Below are 21,831 nucleotides of genomic sequence, written 5' to 3'. Positions count from 1 at the left end.
TGAGCTCCCGTTACTTGTCCCAGCTTCTGCCAACTTAGCAGTTCAAAAGCATGTAAAAATGCAAGTAGAAAAAGAGGGACTACCTTTGGTGGGAAGGTAAAGTGTTCCGTGTGTGCCTTTGGCATCTAGTCATGCCTGCCACATGACCAAGGAGATCTCTTCGGACAGTGCTGGTTCTTTGGGTTTGAAATGGAGATGAGCACTGCCCCCTAGAGTTGGGAACAACTAGCACCTTTACCTTACAATGGAAAGCAAGATATATTAATAACACCATGTTCTATGCAGATGTTTGATTTTATGGAGTGGTATTTCTGAATTTTGTCCCTGTGTCACCGATGGATTGCCCAAAACAATAGATATGGAATATGTCAAAAGGTAAAATGCAAATGCCTAGTTTGGTATTTCTTACAGATTTTTGCCTGAATGCTGTCTGGGAAAACAAATGCCATAAGGGTTTAAAGGATTTGCTTATAAATGCCACTTATCAGTGGGGAAAACTTGGGCTTATAAGTATTTATGGAGATTGTCAATCATCCAGGTCATGCTTGTCCCAAAGGTGTTTTTTTTCAAGAGCCATCTGGACTTTCTGATTTTTCTTTGAATATGTTTTGCTTCTCATCCAATATGACACCATCTATCTCCAGTCTACAACACAGTCCTTTCAAGAGGTCCAATAAGGCTCCACACCCATTTGCACCATTCAGGTGACAATGAGGACAGAGATAAATCTCCAGGTAGCCTTAACATCTCACTAAAAGAATGCAAATGACCAAAGTATAAATCGTTCCATTCCCCACCATCCAGTCAGAGCTGAAAAAGCTTCTTGGATGAGAAGCGAAACGTCTTCAAAGAAAAACCAGAAAATCCAGTTGACTCTTGAAAAAGCACCTTTGGGTTAGACCTATAAGACACTTTGGGATTTGTTGAGTAGATCATCAAGAGAATAGGTTGAGAATAGAAAGAACTTAGCAATATTGAAAAAAAAAACATATCTCTTGATGGTTGCCCACTAAACCTCATTTGGTGGTGGTGGGGGGAATCCTAGAATGACCTCTGAAAATGAGGGTAGAGTTTAGATGAGTAAATGTGGAAAGAGGAACCAGTTGGCGTAACTTTGTCCCAAGCCATTTCCATCTCTTCAAAACTGACTTTAAAGCAGATGTCATTGAAGATGCTCTTAAAATGCCAGTCCGTGTTTGAATCTCTCATACTGCTTGACATGGATATAGCAGAATGCTTTTGCCCTGACTTCAGATTCAGGTACAAGAACATAGCTCAGCCATCAACCCTGATCCTACAGAGAAAATGTTATGTCATAAAGAGACTATAAAAAGAAATGCTTTTTTGGTGCTGCTGAAATAGAAATAATACCAATGACATGATTGAATTCTAACTCCACGTTATTCTCACTGCATCCCAACAGAGGGGAAAAAATACCCACGTATGGCTCATCTTGTATTGTCAAAGAGGCCAATTTTCCTGGGTGATTTAAAAGTCCAATTACTTTGGAGGGAAGGAAGGAAAAGATTGATTTCTCTTGTAACCCTTGAGGCAAGCATATGGTAGTGTTTTTGGAATAACTCTAATTTGGGCTCCAGTTATAGAAATGGAAGAAATCTCAGCCATTTAAAAGATATCCCAAGTAATGGCATTTCTGAATTGATTTTTCAAATATTAAGTAGCGCTATTTTTTTTAAAAAAAAGAAAATTCAAAGTTTTTTTCCTCGTTTGTTCTTTAAACAAAACAAAGTTGGATAAGATCTTAGTTTCCAAAAGACAAGTTGTCTATAAAAAAAGGATTATTCAGTATAAATAATGCAGTGCTATTTATGGTTTCGTTGTCACTTAATTTGTATATTTTCTGTGTAAACCACACGCAAAGCAATTCATAATAAAGTATAACATCTAGTGTTTATTAATAACACATACTGTTAAGACTTTCTTAACTGTAATAAAGTATAAAACCTAATGTTTATTAATAACACATACTGCTAACATACTCTTATCCGTGAAGACCAGTTACTACTAAAGATAAATAGGTCCTAAGTCAATGGATAAGATGGAATTATTTCTCCTCCACCTCCTCCTCCTCCACCACCACCATCACCACCACCTCCTCCTCCTCCTCTTCTTTTTCTCTCTCTGACATATAGAGTGATTATTGGGAGGAGGGTGGATTCCTTCTCTATTTTGCTGCACAGATCTTGCAACACTTTGGATATCCATTCACAAGGTTGGTTGGTTGGTTGGTTGATTGATTTTTCTGTGAAGCCCTGATGTAGTCTTTTTATTTCTATTGGCTTTGTGGTTGATTTGTAGGAAATGATATTCTAGTTCAATAATTCTATTGCAAACTGCCTTAACTACACTTTGGTTAGAAAGCCTGAAGCGGGGAAAAAATAGCCAAATAAATAAATGTTTATGGTGATTGATAATAATGAACTCAAGATCTGAACCAAGGCATGAAACATTGACTTATTTGCATTTGTAGGCCCCTGAGTTCTACAAGCATGAAATGAAAAGTTCATTAACCATGCATAACTTTTCCAACAAGTCTATAGATCCAGGCATATCATATCTGAATCGCTTCAACCTACCAAACCAGCAACTTCCCTAAGTTTGACCTTATAGAATACAGAACCCCATAGATTATCACCTAGCCTCCGTGCTGCGAGGTAGTGTCACTTGATCTTTCTCTGAGTTCTCATTACAAAGGAAAAGTAATCCCAATAAATGTCATCTTAAGTCAATTCTGAAAGGTCACACTCAGATTTATTTTTCTGTGCATTTTTAGGAGGCCTTATTCAAACTATATCACTTTTAAAAACAGTTGGGTTTTAAAAGTTTAATTAGCCCAAAAGAAAGGATTCCACTGTTCTGGGTATCAGAAGGCAGATTCATTAAAAATATATTTTCTAGTCTCAGGGTCTGTTAGGAATTTAATAAATCAGCAAGATACCATTAGGGCTACTGTTGTATTGATCTGCAAGTTGAGAAGAGATAATAAGAAAACTGGTTCCTAGACTTAAGGAATGGAATTTCTTGCTTTGGAATTGTTGTGGCCCGCAGCGGCCAGCGGAGCTGGTAGCAGATTCGAACAGTGGGGAGGTTGGGGAGAAACATGGGCCAGTCCTGGAGTCTGGGGAAGGCACTGATGAGGGCTCTGTGTCAGAGGCAGAGAGGGGGCCAGGGCCATCTGACAGTTATCAGCTGCCTTCGGAGTCAGACATCAGTGAGGCAGACGAACAGCTGGAGCCTGTTCCCAGTGTGCGCATGCACAGAGTTGCTAGATGAAGGGAACAGCTAAGGAACAAGGGTTGACTTGGGAATAAGGCCACAGGTGGACAGTGATTGGCCCTTCCCAAAGGGAATAAAAAAGGAGCAAAAGGGGAATGGAGTTTTCAGGAGACAATTAGTTCATTCCTGCATTCTTGCCAAGTATTGCGGCATCTGAAAGATCTCAGCCTGGCCACTCTCCAAGCCTGATAAAGGTCGGTAATTGTGAACTATCTTGAAAGACTGTGGGAGAGGAAAGACTTTGCTGGAGTGGAATTCACTGTAAATTAAATTAAAAGGGTTTATTGGGACGAGGACTCGTCTTCGTGCTGCTGGGGTAGCCTAGGTCAGAACAGGATATATATATATTTATCTAAGTTCACCCACAGATAGTTTTAAGACTTGGCAAAGAATTTATACCTTGAGATGGACCCAGTTGACCTACCCGAATCAATAATGTACTTAAGCTAGAATGAAAGGTAGATCTTGAATTAAGAAAAGGAACCTTGATGATAGCAGCAAGGCAGTATAAGCTACGAGAGGTCTGTTCACTTTGCTGAAGCTGTAAATTCTTCGCAGGTTCAAGAGAGCTGCTGTTGAACTCTCTGCTGTACAATTATGGTTGTTTTGAAATGTGAGCTTTTAGTACGCTGGTCAAAACTTAAACTTGGTGCTTTTCTACAATCTGAGAATTCTTACATTCTCAGCCTAGCCCTGTGTCCAATTTATTGCAAAGCAGGTAGAAAGCTGTGAAAAAAAGTTAGCAAATTAGGAAGAATCGCTCTGAAAAAACTCTATTTTCACGACAGCGTCTTTGTCTTTTGGAGAAGAACATACAATTCCTTTTTTTTCCCCTCCAGAACAAGTTAAGTCAGTTTGGAAGGAGGATACATTACATAATTAAAGATGGAAGAAGGTAAAAAGACAAGTGTGAAAAGGAAAAGGCATCTGGTGAAGGAAGGGAAAAAAAGAACCCTCTTCATCTCATTATTTGCACCAAAGAAATAGCCTTAATCTGGATAAGCTGATATTCAGAGATTGACCATAAAGATTGTTAAATGACCTGTTTCCATTAGTCATTTGGGGTAATCTTATTGCACACTTCTTAGCTTTTGCTCAGACTGGTACATGGCACCCAGCGGTGGGATTCCTTTACCTCCCCTACTGATTCACAAATGTGAGTCCGTGTCTGTGCATGTGCATTGCCTTCTTGCACGCGCAGTGATCGCACATTGTGCCAGGATGGGTGGGCCGAGCCTCCCACAGCCGCCACTACCGGTTCGCCCGAACCAGAGACAACCGCCTCTGAATACCGCCTCTGATGACAGCCTTCTGTGAGGTGTACGGACCAAATCCCACTTCATTATGCTTTTGTTTCAGAGCTACATATAAAACTAAAAGTGATGAAAATAATCAAGGAGGTTACTCAACCTCTCCTGATAGGCACACCCTGAAAGACTTTTTGCTATGCTCCTTCCTGCCTCGCACATACTTGTAACTTAGATCCAATTGCCATTTAGTCCTTTCCTAAATTCAGCGTTTGCTTCGTTTCAAAGCCATCGAAGCTCCTGCTTCGTTGACTTTTCTCCTAAAAAGAAAAGGGGAACTAAGATGATTAGGGGAACCGGAGGCTAAAACATATGAGGAATGGTTGCAGGAATTCAGTTCGTCTAGTTTCCTGAAAAGAAGGGCATGAGGAGTAACACGGTAACAGCGTTCCAATATTTGAGGGGCTGCCACAAAGAAGGCGGGCTCAACCCAGGGATGAAATTCAGCAGTTTCTGATAGGTTCTGGAGAACCGATAACGGAAATTTGGAGTAGTTCGCAGAACTGGCAAATACCACCTCTGGCTGGCCCAAGAGTGGATTATTATTCTGTAATATCCTTCCCCCAGGAGCGGGGTGAGAATGGAGATTTTGCAGTATCCTTCCCCTGCCATGCCCACCAAGCCACGCCCACAGAACCAGTAGTTAAAAAAAAATTGAATTTCACCACTGGCTCAACCTATTTTCCAAAGCACCAGAGGCAAGACCAGAAACAATGGATAGAAATTAATCCAGGAGAGAAATAACCTGGAATTAAGGAGAAACTTCCTAACGGTGAGAGCAATTAACCCATGGAACTGCTTGTCTGGAATGGTCTCCTGCTTGAGCAAGAGGTTGGACTAGAAGACCTGCAAGGTCCCTTCCAACTTTGTTATTCTGTTAAAAGCTGACCAGTTTTTTTTTTTTCCTCAGGGTCCTTTCAGGATTCAGCATTCTCTTTGGATACTAACCCCAAACCCCTTGTCCAATTTCTGCTCACGCTCACTTATTCCTCTCAACTTTTCTCTTTTCGTTGCTAACCTCAGCCTGTCTCTTGAAAGCAACTTTACGAGGAGCCTCAGCAGCTGACAATTTACATAGGAAATCTCTCTGTTGCAAAGAGAGCAAAGTAATCCCTTTTTGACAGAGTAGCTATTCTTTCTTTTTAAAAAAAAAAAAATAATGCACTGCTTTATTTAAAATGACCTGAAATGTAGCATTTGCTTGGCAGGGACTTCCTGAGACAGTGAAGGGTTTTGATTTCAATTTTAAGGAGAAGCACGCTGGAGAATAAATGAAGGTGGCTTTAAATGTCCACAGATTGTGTGTTTGTGTGTGTGTGTGTGTGTTTGTTTGTTTGTTTGTTTGTTTGTTACCTTGGACAGATGGAGACCTTTGAAAATGATGGTCTGACATCCAAGGCTTGATTATAGGATGACAGGAGCCATTGTTGCCCTGAGCGATATTTAATTTTATGATCTGTATTGTAAACTACATTGCATAATCTATGCAGCAACCGCAAGATTAATCAGGAAAGTACAAAATTCCCCTTCCTTAGAGCAATTTGGAATGTCATTGAATCAAACTTTGAGAAGTTTAATAAATAAAGGCCATTTGGCTCAATTTTCTTGTTTTTATCTCCATCATCTTTGTTCTTTTGCCTCCAAGCCAAAATAGATGAACAACAGACAGAAACAGTGCCTGTGGGCAATTGTCTACAGATGACATCAAGAAAGCAGACCAAATCTCTGGGCGCTAAGCTAGTTTAACGTGGAATAAGCATTTGTACTTAAACTGAGATAATGGCAACTGTGGACAAATTAATTCTGAGGGTTCATCCCATCCCTTTCTGTATTACAACCTGGGAAGGAATTCTGGAGAAACGGATGCTACCTTCCATAGCATCAGGTTACCTTATTGCAAAGTTCATCAGATGTTTCTTGAAGGAAAATAGAATAGATAGAATAGAATCTATTCAAGTTGTTTTGTGGCTATCTTTCTGGGACTCACATCCACAGCATAGATATCCAACTCTTTTTGGGATCAAGACTTGTACGATGGTTTTGTGGAATATGTTGGGAGGGGAGGCAATATTTGCACAAGAATTTTGGGGGTGGGTGGGCATTGTTTACAAAGCCATATTCTAAAAGTTAGGAAACCTTGATTGCTTTTGAAGATTTACATACTCTACTGGGCAATGATGACAACGTACTTCACTCGTACCATAGGAGCAAAACCTATTCATTATTTCTTAGAGAATATTGTTGGTCAACTGGTCTATCTTTTTTTGTTTCTTGGTTGTTTAGAATCAGCAGATATCACCACACTTCCTGCCATTCTCTTTTGATTTGTTAGATTTTATTTAAAGATTGTAACAGAGTTTTTAGGCATCAAATGAAATGCACTTGAGGGTCACGTTGAGGTTAGAATTGGTTCTTTTCATTGACTCTTCAAGTCAATGTTGGCTTCCGGTGACTTTTAAGACAAGTCCCTTGCAGTTTCATTGGCAAGGTTTTTTCGGAAATGGTTTGCCGTTGCCTGCTTCTTAAGGCTGAGAGAAAGGGACTGGCTGAAGGTCACCCAGCTGGCTTCATGTCTAAGGTGGATCTAGAATTCCCAGTCTCCCAGTTTCCAGCCTGTTGCCTTCACCAAAGTGGCTCTCAATTGGATTGGTCATACTGGAATTGTATGTGTTCTGACTGAGGCTTCCCAAGAGCATGAAGCAAACTCCTGGTCCCATCAAAAACCCCTTTTATTAATTGACTGTGAATTCTGCTCATTCACATCCAGCCAAGTCTTTCAAGGGGGGATTTACAGTCACAGATCTTATCTGGCTCGGAGAGCTGCCAGACCAAGATCTGCAAAACTTGGCAAGGACCCTCGGAGAGTCACAAACCAATTAAGTGAACTAATTGTCTCCTGCAAACTCCACTCCCCTTTCACTCCTTTTTTATTTCCTCTGGGAGGGGCCATTCATCATCCACCTGTGGCCTCACTCCCAAGTCGATCCTTGTTCTTTAGCTGTTCCCTTCATCTGGCAACTCTGCGCATGCGCACACTGGGAACAGGCTCCATCTGTTCTTCTGCCACACTGATGTCTGACTCCGAAGGCAGCTGATAAGTGTCATAAGGTCCTGGTCCCCTCTCTGCCTCCAACACAGAGCCCTCATCAGAACCTTTCCCAGACTCCAGGACTGGCCCATGTTTCTCCCCAACCTCCTCACTATCCCAATCTGCTGCCGCTGGCGGGCCACAACAGTATGAAATCATTAAAAAAACAGAGAATGTTTGTTAGGGCATTTCAATGAACCCAGATTTACATGAACAAATAAATATTTGATAGGTACACTTTTACGGCCTCGCAATGTGAATGCCTTTAGAAACATGCTTCCTTTCTCTCTTTCTCTGCTTGTTTCAACTACAGATAATCCCCCAGGAGCAGGGTTTTGCAAAGCTTTTAAAGTTATTGCTTGAAAAGGCCTTTCGTTTCTTTTCACTTTTTTTTTATGCTTTACTTAACTTGATTGGCTTTTATTTAACAATTTGATATTGTTCTATGATGGCAGTCTTTGAACTTACTCCTCCTCCCCAGTTCAGACAAAATAAAAGTAATATTCCCCAGACACTGAATTCTGTATTATTTAGGAAATACAAGACAGCAGATCACTTTTATTCGAGTCAGCTCACATTGCATTTTCCCCATTTTGTCTCACCTAGCGTATTCGTACGATATTCCATTTTTTCTCCTTCCTAAAATAGAAATGAGCGAATGGACATTCTCGATTTGTTCTCCTTCCCTCTGTCTCACTTTTGATCAAGGGAGGCTAAGTTTATTTGCAATTCTTATTAATTTCTGGGGAGTTTGTGCAGATAATTCAATTAGGTGGCTTCCTTGCCGTCCTTACTGTTTTGGCTTTTCGATCAGTTTCACACTTTCTGTGCCTTCTTTTTCTTTTCTGACTTGCAAAGTACAGATGACTGGTTTCTTCACTGGGTATTACATTAAATTATGCCAAGGTTTTGTTTGTGTTTGCCTTGTTGCAAATAATTCCCACTTCTGGGAGAAGGGAGCAGATTTTTTTTTCCCTCTTAGGTATCTTTATATTTTCTCCCAAACTGACTAACACAGCTTTTAAAATTTGAGATTTTTTTCCTCTCCTTTTCTCTTTTCTTTCTTTTTTTCCTTCCCTCCTTCCTTCCTTTCTCTTTCTTTCTTTCACTTCCCCCCTCCCTTCCTCTCCTCTCCCCCACTCTCCTCTTTCTCTTTAAGGTGATGTTAACAACCCATTTTTGTCCCCATTGTGTAACTTTCAAGTATAAAAAGTCCCACAAATTCAGTTTTTTTTAAAACCTGCAAAAAAAAAAATCTGGTTTAGAAATACAGGTAGTCCTTGACTTACGATCACAATTGAGCCCAAAATTTCTGCTGCTAAGTGAAACCTTTGTTAAATGAGTTTGCCCCTTTTTGCAACCTTTCGTGCCATTGTTAAGGGAATCAGTGTGTTGTTGTTATATTAATCGAACTGTTGTTAAGTGAAATCTGACTTCCCCATCGACTTTGCTTGTCAGAAGGTCGCAAAAGGGGATCATCAGGACACTGCAACAGTCATAAATATGAGTCAATTGCCAAGTGATTTTGATCTCAGGACCATGCGGGTGCTACAGTGGTCGTAAGTGTGAAAAACTGGTTTTGTCACTTTTTTTCCGTGCTACTGTAACTTTGACCAGTCACTAAATGAACTGTTGTAAATTGAGGACTACTTATTTGATCTGAGTGACTCTTCACTTCCCTTGATAGGGAATTCCCTTGATATGAGCCAGCCGTGTGCAGCAGCTGCCATAAAAGCCAACACAGTCCTAGGCTGCATAAACAGAGGGATAGAATCAAGATCACGTGAAGGGTTAATACCAGTTTATAATGCCTTGGTAAGGCCACACTTGGAATACTGCATCCAATTTTGGTTGCCACGATGTAGAAAAGATGTGGAGACTCTGGAAAGAGTGCAGAGAAGAGCAACAAAGATGATTAGGGGACTGCAGACTAAAACATATGAAGCACGGTTGCAGGAACTGGGTATGTTTGGCTTAAGAGAAAGAAGGACTAGGGGAGACATGATAGCAGTGTTCCAATATCTCAGGGGTTGCCACAAAGAAGAGGGAGTCAAACTATTCTCCAAAGCACCTGAGGGTAGAACAAGAAGCAATGGGTGAAAACTAATTAAGGAGAGAAGCAACTTAGAACCGAGGAGAAATTTCCTGACCATTAGAACAATTAATCAGTGGAACAGAAGTTGCCTCCAGAAGTTGTGAATGCCCCAACACTGGAAGTCTTTAAGAAGATGTTGGATAGCCATCTGTCTGAAACAGTATAGGGCTTCCTGCCTAGGCAGGGGTTTGGACTAGAAGACCTCCAAGGTCCCTTCCAACTCTACTATTGTATTGTATTGTATTGTATTGTATTGTATTGTATTGTATTGTATTGTATTGATAGATATGGGAAATTAAAATGCTGTTAGATCTTTTTGAGAAATGCCATCCGCATTGAAGATGTATGGAGTGCAGTAAAGTGTCTGTCTCTTTCGAGGAAAAAAAAAATGATACGTTGGGATTCCTGTATGTTACAGGCTGAAAAATTCCAGCCATGGATATCTGCAAAAACCGGTACTTTTTCCAGCTAGGATTTACAAGTGAAGTACAGCTTTCCTTTCAAGTTTCCATTGGGTGACTGTAGCACACTTGTATGTCACTGTGGCAAGATCAAAAGTCATGCTTGACAACACTTAGACATGAATGGAAGCATTTACATTGCACATTGGATGCGGTGCAGATTAAGTACAGAATAAGTGAAACCTGGCTCAAAAACAGTAACTGTGAGAGGGACCTTGGTGTCCTAGCGGACGATCGCTTAAACAAGAGCCAGCAAAGTGCAGCAGCAGCCGAGATCAACTTATTTTTTCAAAACACCAGAAGGTTGTGGGTGCTTTACCACTGGAGGATTTTAAGAAGAGACTGGACAATCACTTGTCTGAAATGATACAGAGTCTCCTGCTTGAGCAAGGGGTTGGGCTAGAAGACCTCCAAGGTTCCTTCCAGCTCCATTCCACTCTAAAAGATATCATTTCATTTCTACATTGGCACCTTTTATTAAAGACTCAAAATGAGCTCTAAGTGAGCTTTACAACTAGAAAGAAGATCTTCATTTCATTTTCTGCATAGAATCCTTTTTACTGGTTTTTTTTAAAGCTTCTATTATATTGCAAGGAGGGACCAGCAGACAGAGATGTTTTAAATTTATTCCTAATTACAAAAGTGGCAGATTTACTGGCCCCATCTGTCTGTGCCCCTGGAAGTTTCAGCTAAAATTATTAAAGGCAGAAAAATGACCAAATTACTACTTCTTAACACTTCTCAACATGCCCATCCTTAATATATTTTTAAAAGATAGCTGGTGAATTATCTTGTTAAAAAACTGCATGATATCTAGCTGAGCCATCTGAAACATGAGTTAGAGAATTCCAGGCGGAAGCATGGGAAAAGATAATGAGGTCAATCGTAAATCATGTTAAGGTCACACATAAGACATGCGACAGGTGGAACATAGGTGGAAAACATAAGAACTAAAGCAGTGACCTGCTAGATCACACAACTTACAAATCTGGTCCAGTAATGTGTTCTTGGAGGGATCAGCCAAATGGTCAAGGATGCTCAGTGGCAGCTTCCAGTTTCACTTATATAGACTTATATACTGCTTTATAGTGCTTTACACTCGAAGCGGTTTTACAGAGTCAGCATATTGCCCCCAACAATCTGGGTCCTCATTTTACCAAACTCGGAAGGATGGAAGGCTGAGTCAACATTGAACCTGCTGAGATTTGAACTGCCAAATTGCAGGCAGTCAGCAAACAGTAGAAATAGCCTGCAATACTGCACTCTAACCACTGGGAAGGGAAGGGAAGAGAAGGGGAGGGAAGGAAGGAAGGAAGGAAGGAAGGAAGGAAGGAAGGACAATAGCAATAGCACTTAGACTTATATACTGCTTCATAGTGCTTTACAGCCCTCTCAAAGCGGTTTACAGAGTCAGCCTCTTGCCCCCAACAATCTAGCTCCTCATTTTACGGATCTCGGAAGGATGGAAGGCTGAGTCAACCTTGAGCCTGCTGAGATTCGAACTGCCAAATTGCAGGCAGCCTGCAGGCAGCAGAAGTAGCGGGCAGTATTGCACTCTGTGCCCCCATGGCTCAATGCTGTCAAAGACCATAGCCATTGATCCTCCTCATGACTTTCAATGAGAATAGGAAGCAATCAGGAGAAAATTCCTAACCGTGAGGGCAATTAACCAGTGGAACTGCTTACCTTCAAAGCTGAGGGTGCTCCTTCACGGGAGAATTTTAAGAAGAGGCTGGACAGCCAGTTATCTAAAATGCTATGGGGTAGAAGACCTTCAAGGTCCCTTCCCACTCTCTTATTCTATTCCAGAAGATCTCCAACTCATTTTTCTGTTGTTCTGTTCCATTATCATAAACTCGTCCAACCTGTTTTCAAGCCATCCAGATTGGTAGCCACTAGCATTTTGTGACAATCAATTCCATTGTTTAATTGTCTGCATCTTATTCACACATGTGAATTATGGGAATATGTGGCAAAGAGCCAGTTTGGTGTAATGGTATCAACTATCAACTGGGAATCTGTGCATTCTCGTCCCGTCTTAGGCACAAAGCCAGCAGGGTGATCTTGGGCCAGTATTTTCTCTCAGCCCTAAGAAACAAGCAATGGCAAACCATTTCTGAAAAACCTGGCCAAGAAAAGTGCAGGGATTTGTCCAGGCAGTCTCCAAGAATCAGACACAATTCAATGGTAGATGAAACACACACGGCAAAGGCTTCATCATCAAACGTTGGGTGTCTACTGCCATGCCACTGTGCAGTTCTGCTAATAAATCCATGGAGTAATAACCCAAGTTAGAACACAAAACATAGAATATCCTAGTGGGAAGGGTCTTTGGAGGTCTTCTAGTCCAACCCCCTGCTCAAACAGGAGACCCTATACCATTTCAGACAGGCGGTTGTCCAGTCTCTACTTTAAAACCTCCAGTGATGGAGCTTCTGAAGGTAAGCCATTCCATTGGTGAATTGTTCTCACTGTCAGGAAATGTATCCATAGTTTTCGGTTGGCTCTCTCTTTGATTCGTTTAGAACTGTTGGATTGTCACTTTCCCTAAGCCACCATTGATTGCCAGCTCGCACACAGCCCTTCCCACCCACCATCGCCCTCTTCCTCCACAATCATGCATTTCCGTCTCAGTATTCTCACGCCCCATAACAAGAGCACAAGCTCGAGAAAGTTGAGCAGAACTTCCTTGTTTATCCAACACAATCTTTTCTTTGGAAGCGAGGCCAGGAAGATGAAAATAGCCAAGCGATTTCTGGTCCAAGAGCTTATCCAAAGCGGCATCCTGTGTTTCTGCCTACACACACTCTCTCTTTCTCTCTCTCTCTCTCTCTCACACACACACACACAAAGGAACAAAGTATATAAGTTGTGCCTTGAAGTAGAGAGTTTTATCACGACACATGTCACTCTACGCCGATGAGCTTCCCATCTTGTTTTTTTTCTTGTATCCGATTCCTTTTTTTAGCCACTTTGATTAGATTTTGGGTTCCAGCAGATAAAATTGGACGTGCCAAGTAAGTCTCTTTGAAGCGATGTGTTCTCTATTGTGCTCTGACAGGGAGAGTTTGCTGTTCTCCCAGGATACCTAGCCTCCAGGCAGCATAATCAGCAGAAATGTCAAGAGAATTTTGGTGCCCTGGAGACATTTGTTTTCCTTACACCCTCCATTTCCAATATATATATATATATATATATATGTTCTTTTATGATTGAGAGGAGCAAGGCGTAAGACTGCAGATTTGTGAAACATAGACCAACTACTTGTTTCATAGACACACCTGCCCCTGACATTTATGGTGCATTTCTTTCTGCCTAAAATATTTATTTGACCATATGTGCAAGAGAAGCTGCTTCAGTACACCTCACCCAGTCAGCACCCAAGAGCTATGCTTACAGTTCACCTTATCTTTGTCATAGTATAGGTAAAGCTAAAGGTTCCCTTTGTACATATGTGCTAGGCGTTCCCAACTCTAGGGGGCGGTGCTCATCTCCGTTTCAAAGCCAAAGCGCCAGCGCTGTCCAAAGACAGTCTCCGTGGTCATGTGGCTGGCATGGCTAAATGCCAAAGGCGCACAGAACACTGTTACCTTCCCACCAAAGGCGGTTCTTGTTTTTTCTACTTGCATTTTTACCTGCTTTCGAACTGCTAGGTTGGCAGACGCTGGGACAAGTAACAGGAGCTCATTCCATTACCCAGCGCTAAGGATTCGAACCGCTGAACCGCAGAGTCCCCATCAGAGCCTTCCCCAAACTCCAGGATTGACTTATCCTCCCCAACTACCTGCTGTCAGGTCCGCTGGGGGTCCACAACACTAAACTCAAATTGGAGTTGAATTGACAAATTCTTTACCCATCAGTCATCATCCAGTGACTTCAGGAAAGTCTATTAAGCATATCATCCATTTTGCAATATGTTCAAGGAGCTTCAGTTGTGTGTTTTGTCACTACTAATCATGAATGTAAGTTGTTCTGAGACCACAAAAAAAAAATGGTAGAGAGAAAAGGATGATGAATTCTCAGAGACTTGGTTCTGGTAGCTTAATTAAGAGTGGCGGAAGGAACTAATACCTCTGAAGCCATTTCTTTGCCCAACTCCCTTTTCAATGCCTACCAGTAATTTATTTCCTCAGGAGAGAAACTGCCAAATGTATTGCCAAATTGATAAATTGTTCATTCCCCGTGTGATCTGAAGCCAGGGGATGAAGCAAAAGTGTTACTCATTGCTTGACTGTTCCGGACAAACAACAACTGCTAAGCAAATTTAACGAGAGCACACATTTATATCAAATATGAATAGGTTCACCCTGCCTGTATTGCAGTTATGCTTAATTCATACCGGGATTTTTTTTTAAAAGCTAAGGTGGGCCTTCCCTCCACGTTGATCGTGCATTGTTATAATTGCCAGGTGCGGAAAATTCATCGTGAATATTGCTACGTATCTTGTTTAATATCACTGGTTGGAGGGATGTGTTGGAATAGGACTGGTTACTACTTCTAAATTGAAGATCCTATCTTTTTTTTTCCTGTTGGCAATGTGTGTAGGGAATACGCTAAATGTTGGAATCCTTCTTGTGAGGGTTGGTGAATTTCCTCCACTCGGGAAAAAAAGTGCCACTCTTTCTTTTCGCAGAACATCTGGATAGAGAAGCTATTTAAATAGTAATGTTTTCTGTAGCACTTAACTGTCACCTGCCCTATCCAAGAGGGAGAATTGGGGGGCTTTTTCCTAATGCTTTTCTTACCCTATCTTCCCCCGGATCGGGAAAGCAATTTTGTGTTGATTGCAATACCCCTTTAACTCCGCCAAGCTCTGGCAGCCTTCTGCGATATCTAATATCCTAATAATTTGTTTAGATATGCCTTTGATCCGAATCTCGGTCTGCCTGGAAAAACCTCTTAACCCATGTTTTAAAAATCTTAACACGGTTCTTTTTTCTTTTCCCTTTTCTTTATTCCAGATAACCGGAAAGTAAATTTAGAAAGGTCCCGATCCCGTCACAATGGAACAATCGCAGCGGTATGATCTCTCCATCACCCCCATGCCAAAGAACTTCTATTTTGTTCACTTCCCACGGAGAAGATGATGTAAAACGGAGCAAGAAGATCAACCGTGAGCAGAAATTAAAACTTAAGTCCAGAAGGATGAAATATTTTTTATGAACCTTCCTACATAGAAGACACAGAAAGAAAGAAAAACAGCAACAACTTCGTGTATATTACGAAGAAAAACTTCAAGAGCTAAAAGCAGTGTTATAAAACAGCACTATTTCGTCGTCCTCCTCCTCCTCTTTTTTCCCTTTTAGTATTGCCGTTGTGTGAACGGACAACCAAGGAAGCAGATACGAATGAGGGAGTTATTTGCAGCTCTCCCAAACGATGAGAATGATATTTTTTTCCCTAGTTTTTCAATTAACAGCATCGAAAGATCAGGTCAGCGATTCAGTTTTAATTCTTATTTTGACATAAAAGGAAAAGAAATCAGCATATTAATGAATTTAGACGAACTGATACAGTAGATAAGACCCTATCTCTTTGCAAACACAGGGGAACAGTATCCCGTCGATTTTTCACGATTCTTATTTCAGGGTTTCGAGCAGGATGGATTCAGCTCTTTGAGTTTCAATCAAAACTTTATTACAACTCTTCAGCCTCAGCGGTAGAAAGATATTTATAGCTGCTTTAAAGCAAGACCGTAGGATTGAACCAAAGTTAGACTGCACCCTTTGCAAATTCACCTAAAGAAGGAATTTTAAATTGGGCACATATATAAACTTTACATCTATAGTTTGAAAGAGAGAAAATCTTTCCAGACTACTTTTTTTTATCTTTGTTTAATATTTTGGAGTTTAAAATCTATCAAGGAGTAAGGAATCAGAATTAGTTTTCTTTAGCTTAGTCACACAAACTTTACACAATCTTTGGGCTAGCAAAATCCTAATGAAGAAAGAGACGGGGGGGGGGGAACCCTGAGCACCACTCACAAGCATACCACTCCCCTATATATTTGGGCTATTTTATGATTTACAGCAATTCTCACCAATAAGTTTACACAAGTAATTTTAATGCACTTTGGAGGTAGCAAAGGAAGGGTGATATTACCATTTTAAGTGTTATTCAGGCCAACCAGTAACAAAATTATCACACCACATCTAAGATTCCTAACTAGTTTTTATTTTTATTTTTCAAAACGTCTACCGTGTACATCAATTGTCTACATTAAATGCATGAATTTTCCATTTTAATTTTCTGAAGCATTTCTATGCGTCATAGAACATCAATCACAAAACAAGTATAATAGATACCTATCTATATATTCTTTGCTTATTGGGACCTATTGCTTCTACAGAGGAAATTGGCAAGTACATAGGTCTGCCTTGTAGAGAGATTCTTGATAAATGCTATTCTAAATTTTCCTATGAGAAAAAAAAAAGGGGGGGGGATGACTTACAATACTGCCCGCTCTTGTTCCCAACAACACAGGGCAAGTTAAGAACATCTATACCTCCTTATAGATATTGACTACTTACAGTAGACAACTAGATACCCTTGTAAGCATTCCAGCCAGTTTTGACTCAAACTGGTAGTGGAAATCACGGGTGGGCCTGGCCCCCTACCCCGGCTCTATGCCATCCTACTTAGGCACATTTTTGAGGCGCAAGCAAAGCGCGTGTGTGGAAGGCCAGGCGCATGCGTGGAAGGCGCACGCGTGCCCACTTCACACATATATTCGCGTGAAGCGGGCGTGCGGGCGTGGAGCGAACCAGTAGTAACAAAATGTACAACCCACTGCTGGTTCCAGCTAAAGAAAAGGGCAACCTTGTCTGAGGAGATTTCAATCTCTTAAATTCAAAACCTACACCTCAGTAAGTATTATTTGTTATCGAGGAGAGTTGTGGCATTGTTTATGTGGAGCAAGTACTTTGAAGGCTTTACTTTTATATATCTGGCATATAGTTCAAAACCTATTACTAATTTCACAGGGAACTGATAATGATCTGTTGTTTTGTAGAAATAGGACATTAACTAGGCGAAGAGTATCCTTGGCGTATCGCTACAGATGTTTCCGACAATCACTAATTGTTTGACTAAAAGAGAAAACGCTCTGAAATTACCTCCGTAAGAATTTATAAATAGGCAAACAGTCAGATTTACCTTTCTCTGGCATACACATTGAGACTCAAAATGTTGTTTAATACATAAAGTCAAAATAATAAGGTTGACTCAGGCATCCATCCTTCCGAGGTCAAGTAAAATGAGGAGCCAAAATTGTTGGGGGCAATATGCTGACTCTGTAAACCGCTTAGAGGGGGCTGTAAAGTGGCATATAAGTCTAAGCACTATTGCTATTATGTGAACGGCCAAAGTGTCTCCTGACGTATGGCATTTACAAACATTGAAGCTCAAAGATGACGTAAGTCATTTCCTACTAATTGAAAGCCAAATCATTCACGCATTTATCAGAGCGTCTTAAACATAACCTTATTTTACTTAATGCAGAATTTTTTTTTTCTGACCGTCACTGATTTTGGCTATATTATTTTTAATTTCCTGACATTTGTGCTGGTGAGCCAACCAATAGTTTGCAACTTTTAGAGATTTTAGAGAACAAACACACACAAAAAACCTAAAATGGAACAAATGCAGAATATTATCTAAACATGTTCTGGTACTTTCACAGCCCACTCACTCTGCTGGAATATTTTATGTAAATTTAAAAAGACATGTACCTTACTAAAGCAAAGAGAGAAATATATATTGTAAATAGAGGATATTTGTATTTATAAAAAAAAAAAAATCCAAGAAGTATTTTCTGAACTTCATGTTGGATTGTTGAATCTTTTGATACTTTTTATTCACTCTAAACATTCAAGCGTTTTTTTAAAAAAACAAACAAACAAGAAAATAACCTTGATTTTGTTATTGATGTGATTCTTGTTTTGTCATATGTTTACTTGGTGACCTAGGAAAATGCAGTCTAGCACTCAAAACATCTTCCAAATCTGCCTTGCCTTATTTGCTAATTTTAAGAAGGAAAAAAAACACCACCAAATGCATTCATTGCTTGCAAATACACACAGACGTATAAAATGCATGGACATTTGCATGTACGCACACATAACTCATATATGTATATATTTGTGCGCAGGGAAAGTTGTTTAAAAGAATAAACTGAGAAAGAAAAGTCAGAAATTAATGGAGAATCTTTAAAATATTCATAGCATATAGAGCTGTTTGTAAGTATTATTCTAAAACTCATTAGGTGCATGAATGAAAGCTAAATTCTGTGGTTTTATACTGTTGTGCACACCATATACCGTACCACACACACACACTTTCATTTTCTTAAAAATAAGTAAATCAACAGCAAGGTTTTGCTCTGGACTACTCACTTTTCAAATAAAGCTGCCCGCAGGTGTTTAGGAGGCTATACACAGGAGACTATAAGCTTTGATCTTGCAGCCATCATACGCAGAATCTAAGTGATAGAAATAAAAATGTGCTAATTTTTGTAGACAGTGCTGACTGATGCTTTGTAATCAAACCACTATGAAAAAATTATAAATAAGTCACTTTAAACAGCTTCTAGATCTGTGTATGTTGATGACTGTGACTGAAGTTTACCTATCAGTTCTGACCACTATGTACTAATTCCTCCCTCCCTCCCTTCTTCCCGTCCCCTTCCTCCCTTCCTCCCTTCCCCTTCCTTCCTTCCTTCCTTCCTTCCTCCCCTTCCCTCCCCCCCCTCTCTCTCTCACACACACACTCCTCTAATGTTGTATAACTATATACCCACATGCATACATTCTTCAAGAACGCTGTTTTACTACACATGGAGTCTTCTTTTCTTCTTCTCCTTCTCAATTAAAAACAAGCTAACACTGGGGCAACCCGTTTAACTCTAATACATCCTAAACATGACAATCTGAATTCGAATGAGTCCACCCTGAATTGAGGAACATGGTTCCTCTTTGTTTCTTCACCCACTATTATTTTATGATATAAATGAAGATATGCATAATTAAAAGAAGCAAAGTCATCTCTCAACAAGATGGATAGCAAACAAATTGAATAAATACAATCCGGGAAATTGTCCCTCCTCAATTAGTTTGACCCTGTCTCATAGCTTAGCAGTCAGTGTTGGAAGTGTGTGTGTGTTCTTAAGTGTGTATCAATATATTAAGATCATTTTTCCCATTCTACAGCTCTGCTTCCAGCATTATTTGAAAGTTGTATTAATAATCACGAATGTTATTATAAACAGTAAAAGCCTCACTATAATACATTATATCAACATATAAGTAAGACGTGAGGTACTTGCTATGTATATTCTGACATATATAAAACTGTGTATACAAGCAGAAATCCGGAATATTATTATTACTGTGCTCTAATATTTTTTTTAAAAATGTTTTCTTCAACAATTTAGTAGTGCTTCTGATACTTGATGGTTCCTCCATATGGATAAATACCACTGAAAGAACAAAAGCACATATTTGACACCAATTGTTTTCTGATCTGAGCTTTGATTTCTCATTAAATAATCTTTTTTTTCCCCCAAGCAATTCCTCCACAAGTTTTTCGGATGCGTGACATTCTTCAAATCTTTATATTTGCTCGTAGTAGCCACAGAATTTTGCACTTTAAAAAGTTTGAAGAAAGAATTTTGGGTCTGGGGATGGAGATATATCATTTTTCCACCTGCTTTAGGTGAACAGCTTTAAAAGCTGTATTTAAATTTCAATCTAGTAAAAATCAACTTCTAGGTCAGATCTATTTCGATATACATTAACCATAAAATTCTCTTTTCAACGGTATTAAATATTTTTGATAAGAAGAGTACATTATTAATGTGCACTAAAAAAGCCTAGAGTATTTCTATGTAATGCCAACATTCCTTATTTGCAAATGAAAACCTGTTTCAATTATTTTAGAGTTGGGTCAACCACTGATCTTCTAGACTTGTTTTAAAGAAATTGCTTTTGCTTTCAAATATATTGTATATATTTAATATTTTAACACGCTTAAAGATTTGTGGGGGAGGGGGTTGGAGAGAGGTTTGTTTTTGTTTGATTAGATATATATTTGTCTAGAATGGAGAATGCCTTCTGTAATTACTAATTTTTTAAAAAGAAAAAATCTGAACAATTCTATTCTTTTTCAACTGTCAACTGCTGGTGATCCACATTAAGAATATAACAATGCTCTTACTGAAGCCATTAAAATCAGTCTGCTTTATTTCAGATTGCCTTGAGTTCCTGAGATTTTTTGTGTGTGATAAGATATTGAAGGTCGCCATTCGATTTCAAACAATTGGTGACACCAAAATGAATGCTTTTGAAGGAAGGGAGCCATTTGGGAACGCAACGGAAAACTTGGGCCAGTTTTCTACCAACAGAACCGCTTTGAGAAGAGAGCTTATCTTGAAAAAATGAGGATTGAGAAATAAAAGAGTGCTTTTATTTGATCAAAACTCAAAAGTCCACGTTTGAGACCCGCTGCTTCCATAGGATGGGCTGAGCTCCCATCACACAGGCCCAGCAGTTCGAAAGCAGGCAACCGCGAGTAGATAAATGGGTACCACATTGGGGGAGGGAACTTCATGGGGACCTGAAATGAGCTCCTGACTCGATGCACCCCCTCCCCCCGGGGCAATGGTTATGTTACTGTCAAATCCTTTCACCACAGAAGCACTTTGGTGCTTCCGACATGGAAGCATTAGTATAGGAGACAACATCACACTGTTAAGTCCTCGAGGCTACGACGCCATTGACTATCATTGCCGGCCCCTGATTGGTTGAGACGCGAGCAGCCAGTTGGCGGGAGAATGCAGCCATTCTATTGGTTCAGCGTCTGACAGCTCTAGTATAAAAAAAGCTGTCAGCTGTCAAATGTTGAGGTTTGCCTTACATTTTGCCGTGTTATACTGTTAATAAAGGTTGTGTTAGCTTCAAACTGCCTTGCCTCAGTTCCTGTCTGCCTCGTTCTCCCTACAGAACACTGGCGACGAAGATGGGATCAGGACTGAGGTAAAGGAAAAGCAAAGTCACTAATAAGAGCTGCCTCTAGTCACAGGCGATGAAAAGTCACTCAAGTTCTGTCCTTCTAAGGATGGCTAATCTACCGGCATTCACGGCATTCAGACCGGCCACTGAAACATGGGATGCCTACCTCGAGCGGTTCGAGTGCTTCCTTGAGGAAAACGATTTCACCGGTTTGTCCAGTGGCCGTAAAAGAGGATATTTTTTCAGCGTGTGTGGCCACGAGATGTTTGGAACAGCCAGGGCTTTAGCAGCCCCTCAATCCGTCCATTCGATGCCTTGGGAGACTCTTTTGGAGAAACTTAAAAATCATTACTCTCCAACTCCCTCCTGCATAGCCACACATTATGTGTTTAGGCAGAGGACCCAGAGAGAAGGGGAATCTGTGAGCTATTACACGACTTCCCTCAGAACAGCGGCCCTGCACTGTGACTTTCCTGTACTGGATGATGCCCTGTTAGAACAGCTGGTCTGTGGTATTAAAGACCTCAGACTTCAGCGACGCTTGCTGGCACGAAAAGAGCTAAGCCTTCAGGCAGTA

General features: G+C 40.3%; 1 protein-coding gene across 1 annotated transcript in view; it reads left to right on the top strand.

Annotated features, from left to right (window-relative positions):
- DIAPH2 (diaphanous related formin 2) overlaps positions 1–20,494 on the top strand; it is a 276,134-nt gene extending 255,640 nt beyond the window's left edge. The window contains exon 27 of the mRNA XM_081963960.1: positions 15,210–20,494. Coding sequence (XP_081820086.1) covers positions 15,210–15,274 — 65 coding nt within the window. The 3' untranslated portion in view covers positions 15,275–20,494. The remainder of the gene's footprint in view (positions 1–15,209) is intronic.
- Positions 20,495–21,831: the final 1,337 nt, after the last annotated feature.

The sequence above is a fragment of the Natrix helvetica genome (genome assembly GCF_964273705.1).
Source record: "Natrix helvetica genome assembly, chromosome: 11".
Classification (NCBI taxonomy): domain Eukaryota; kingdom Metazoa; phylum Chordata; class Lepidosauria; order Squamata; family Natricidae; genus Natrix; species Natrix helvetica.
Note: the sequence above shows the minus strand (reverse complement) of the source record. Positions and strands in the feature narration are given on the sequence as shown.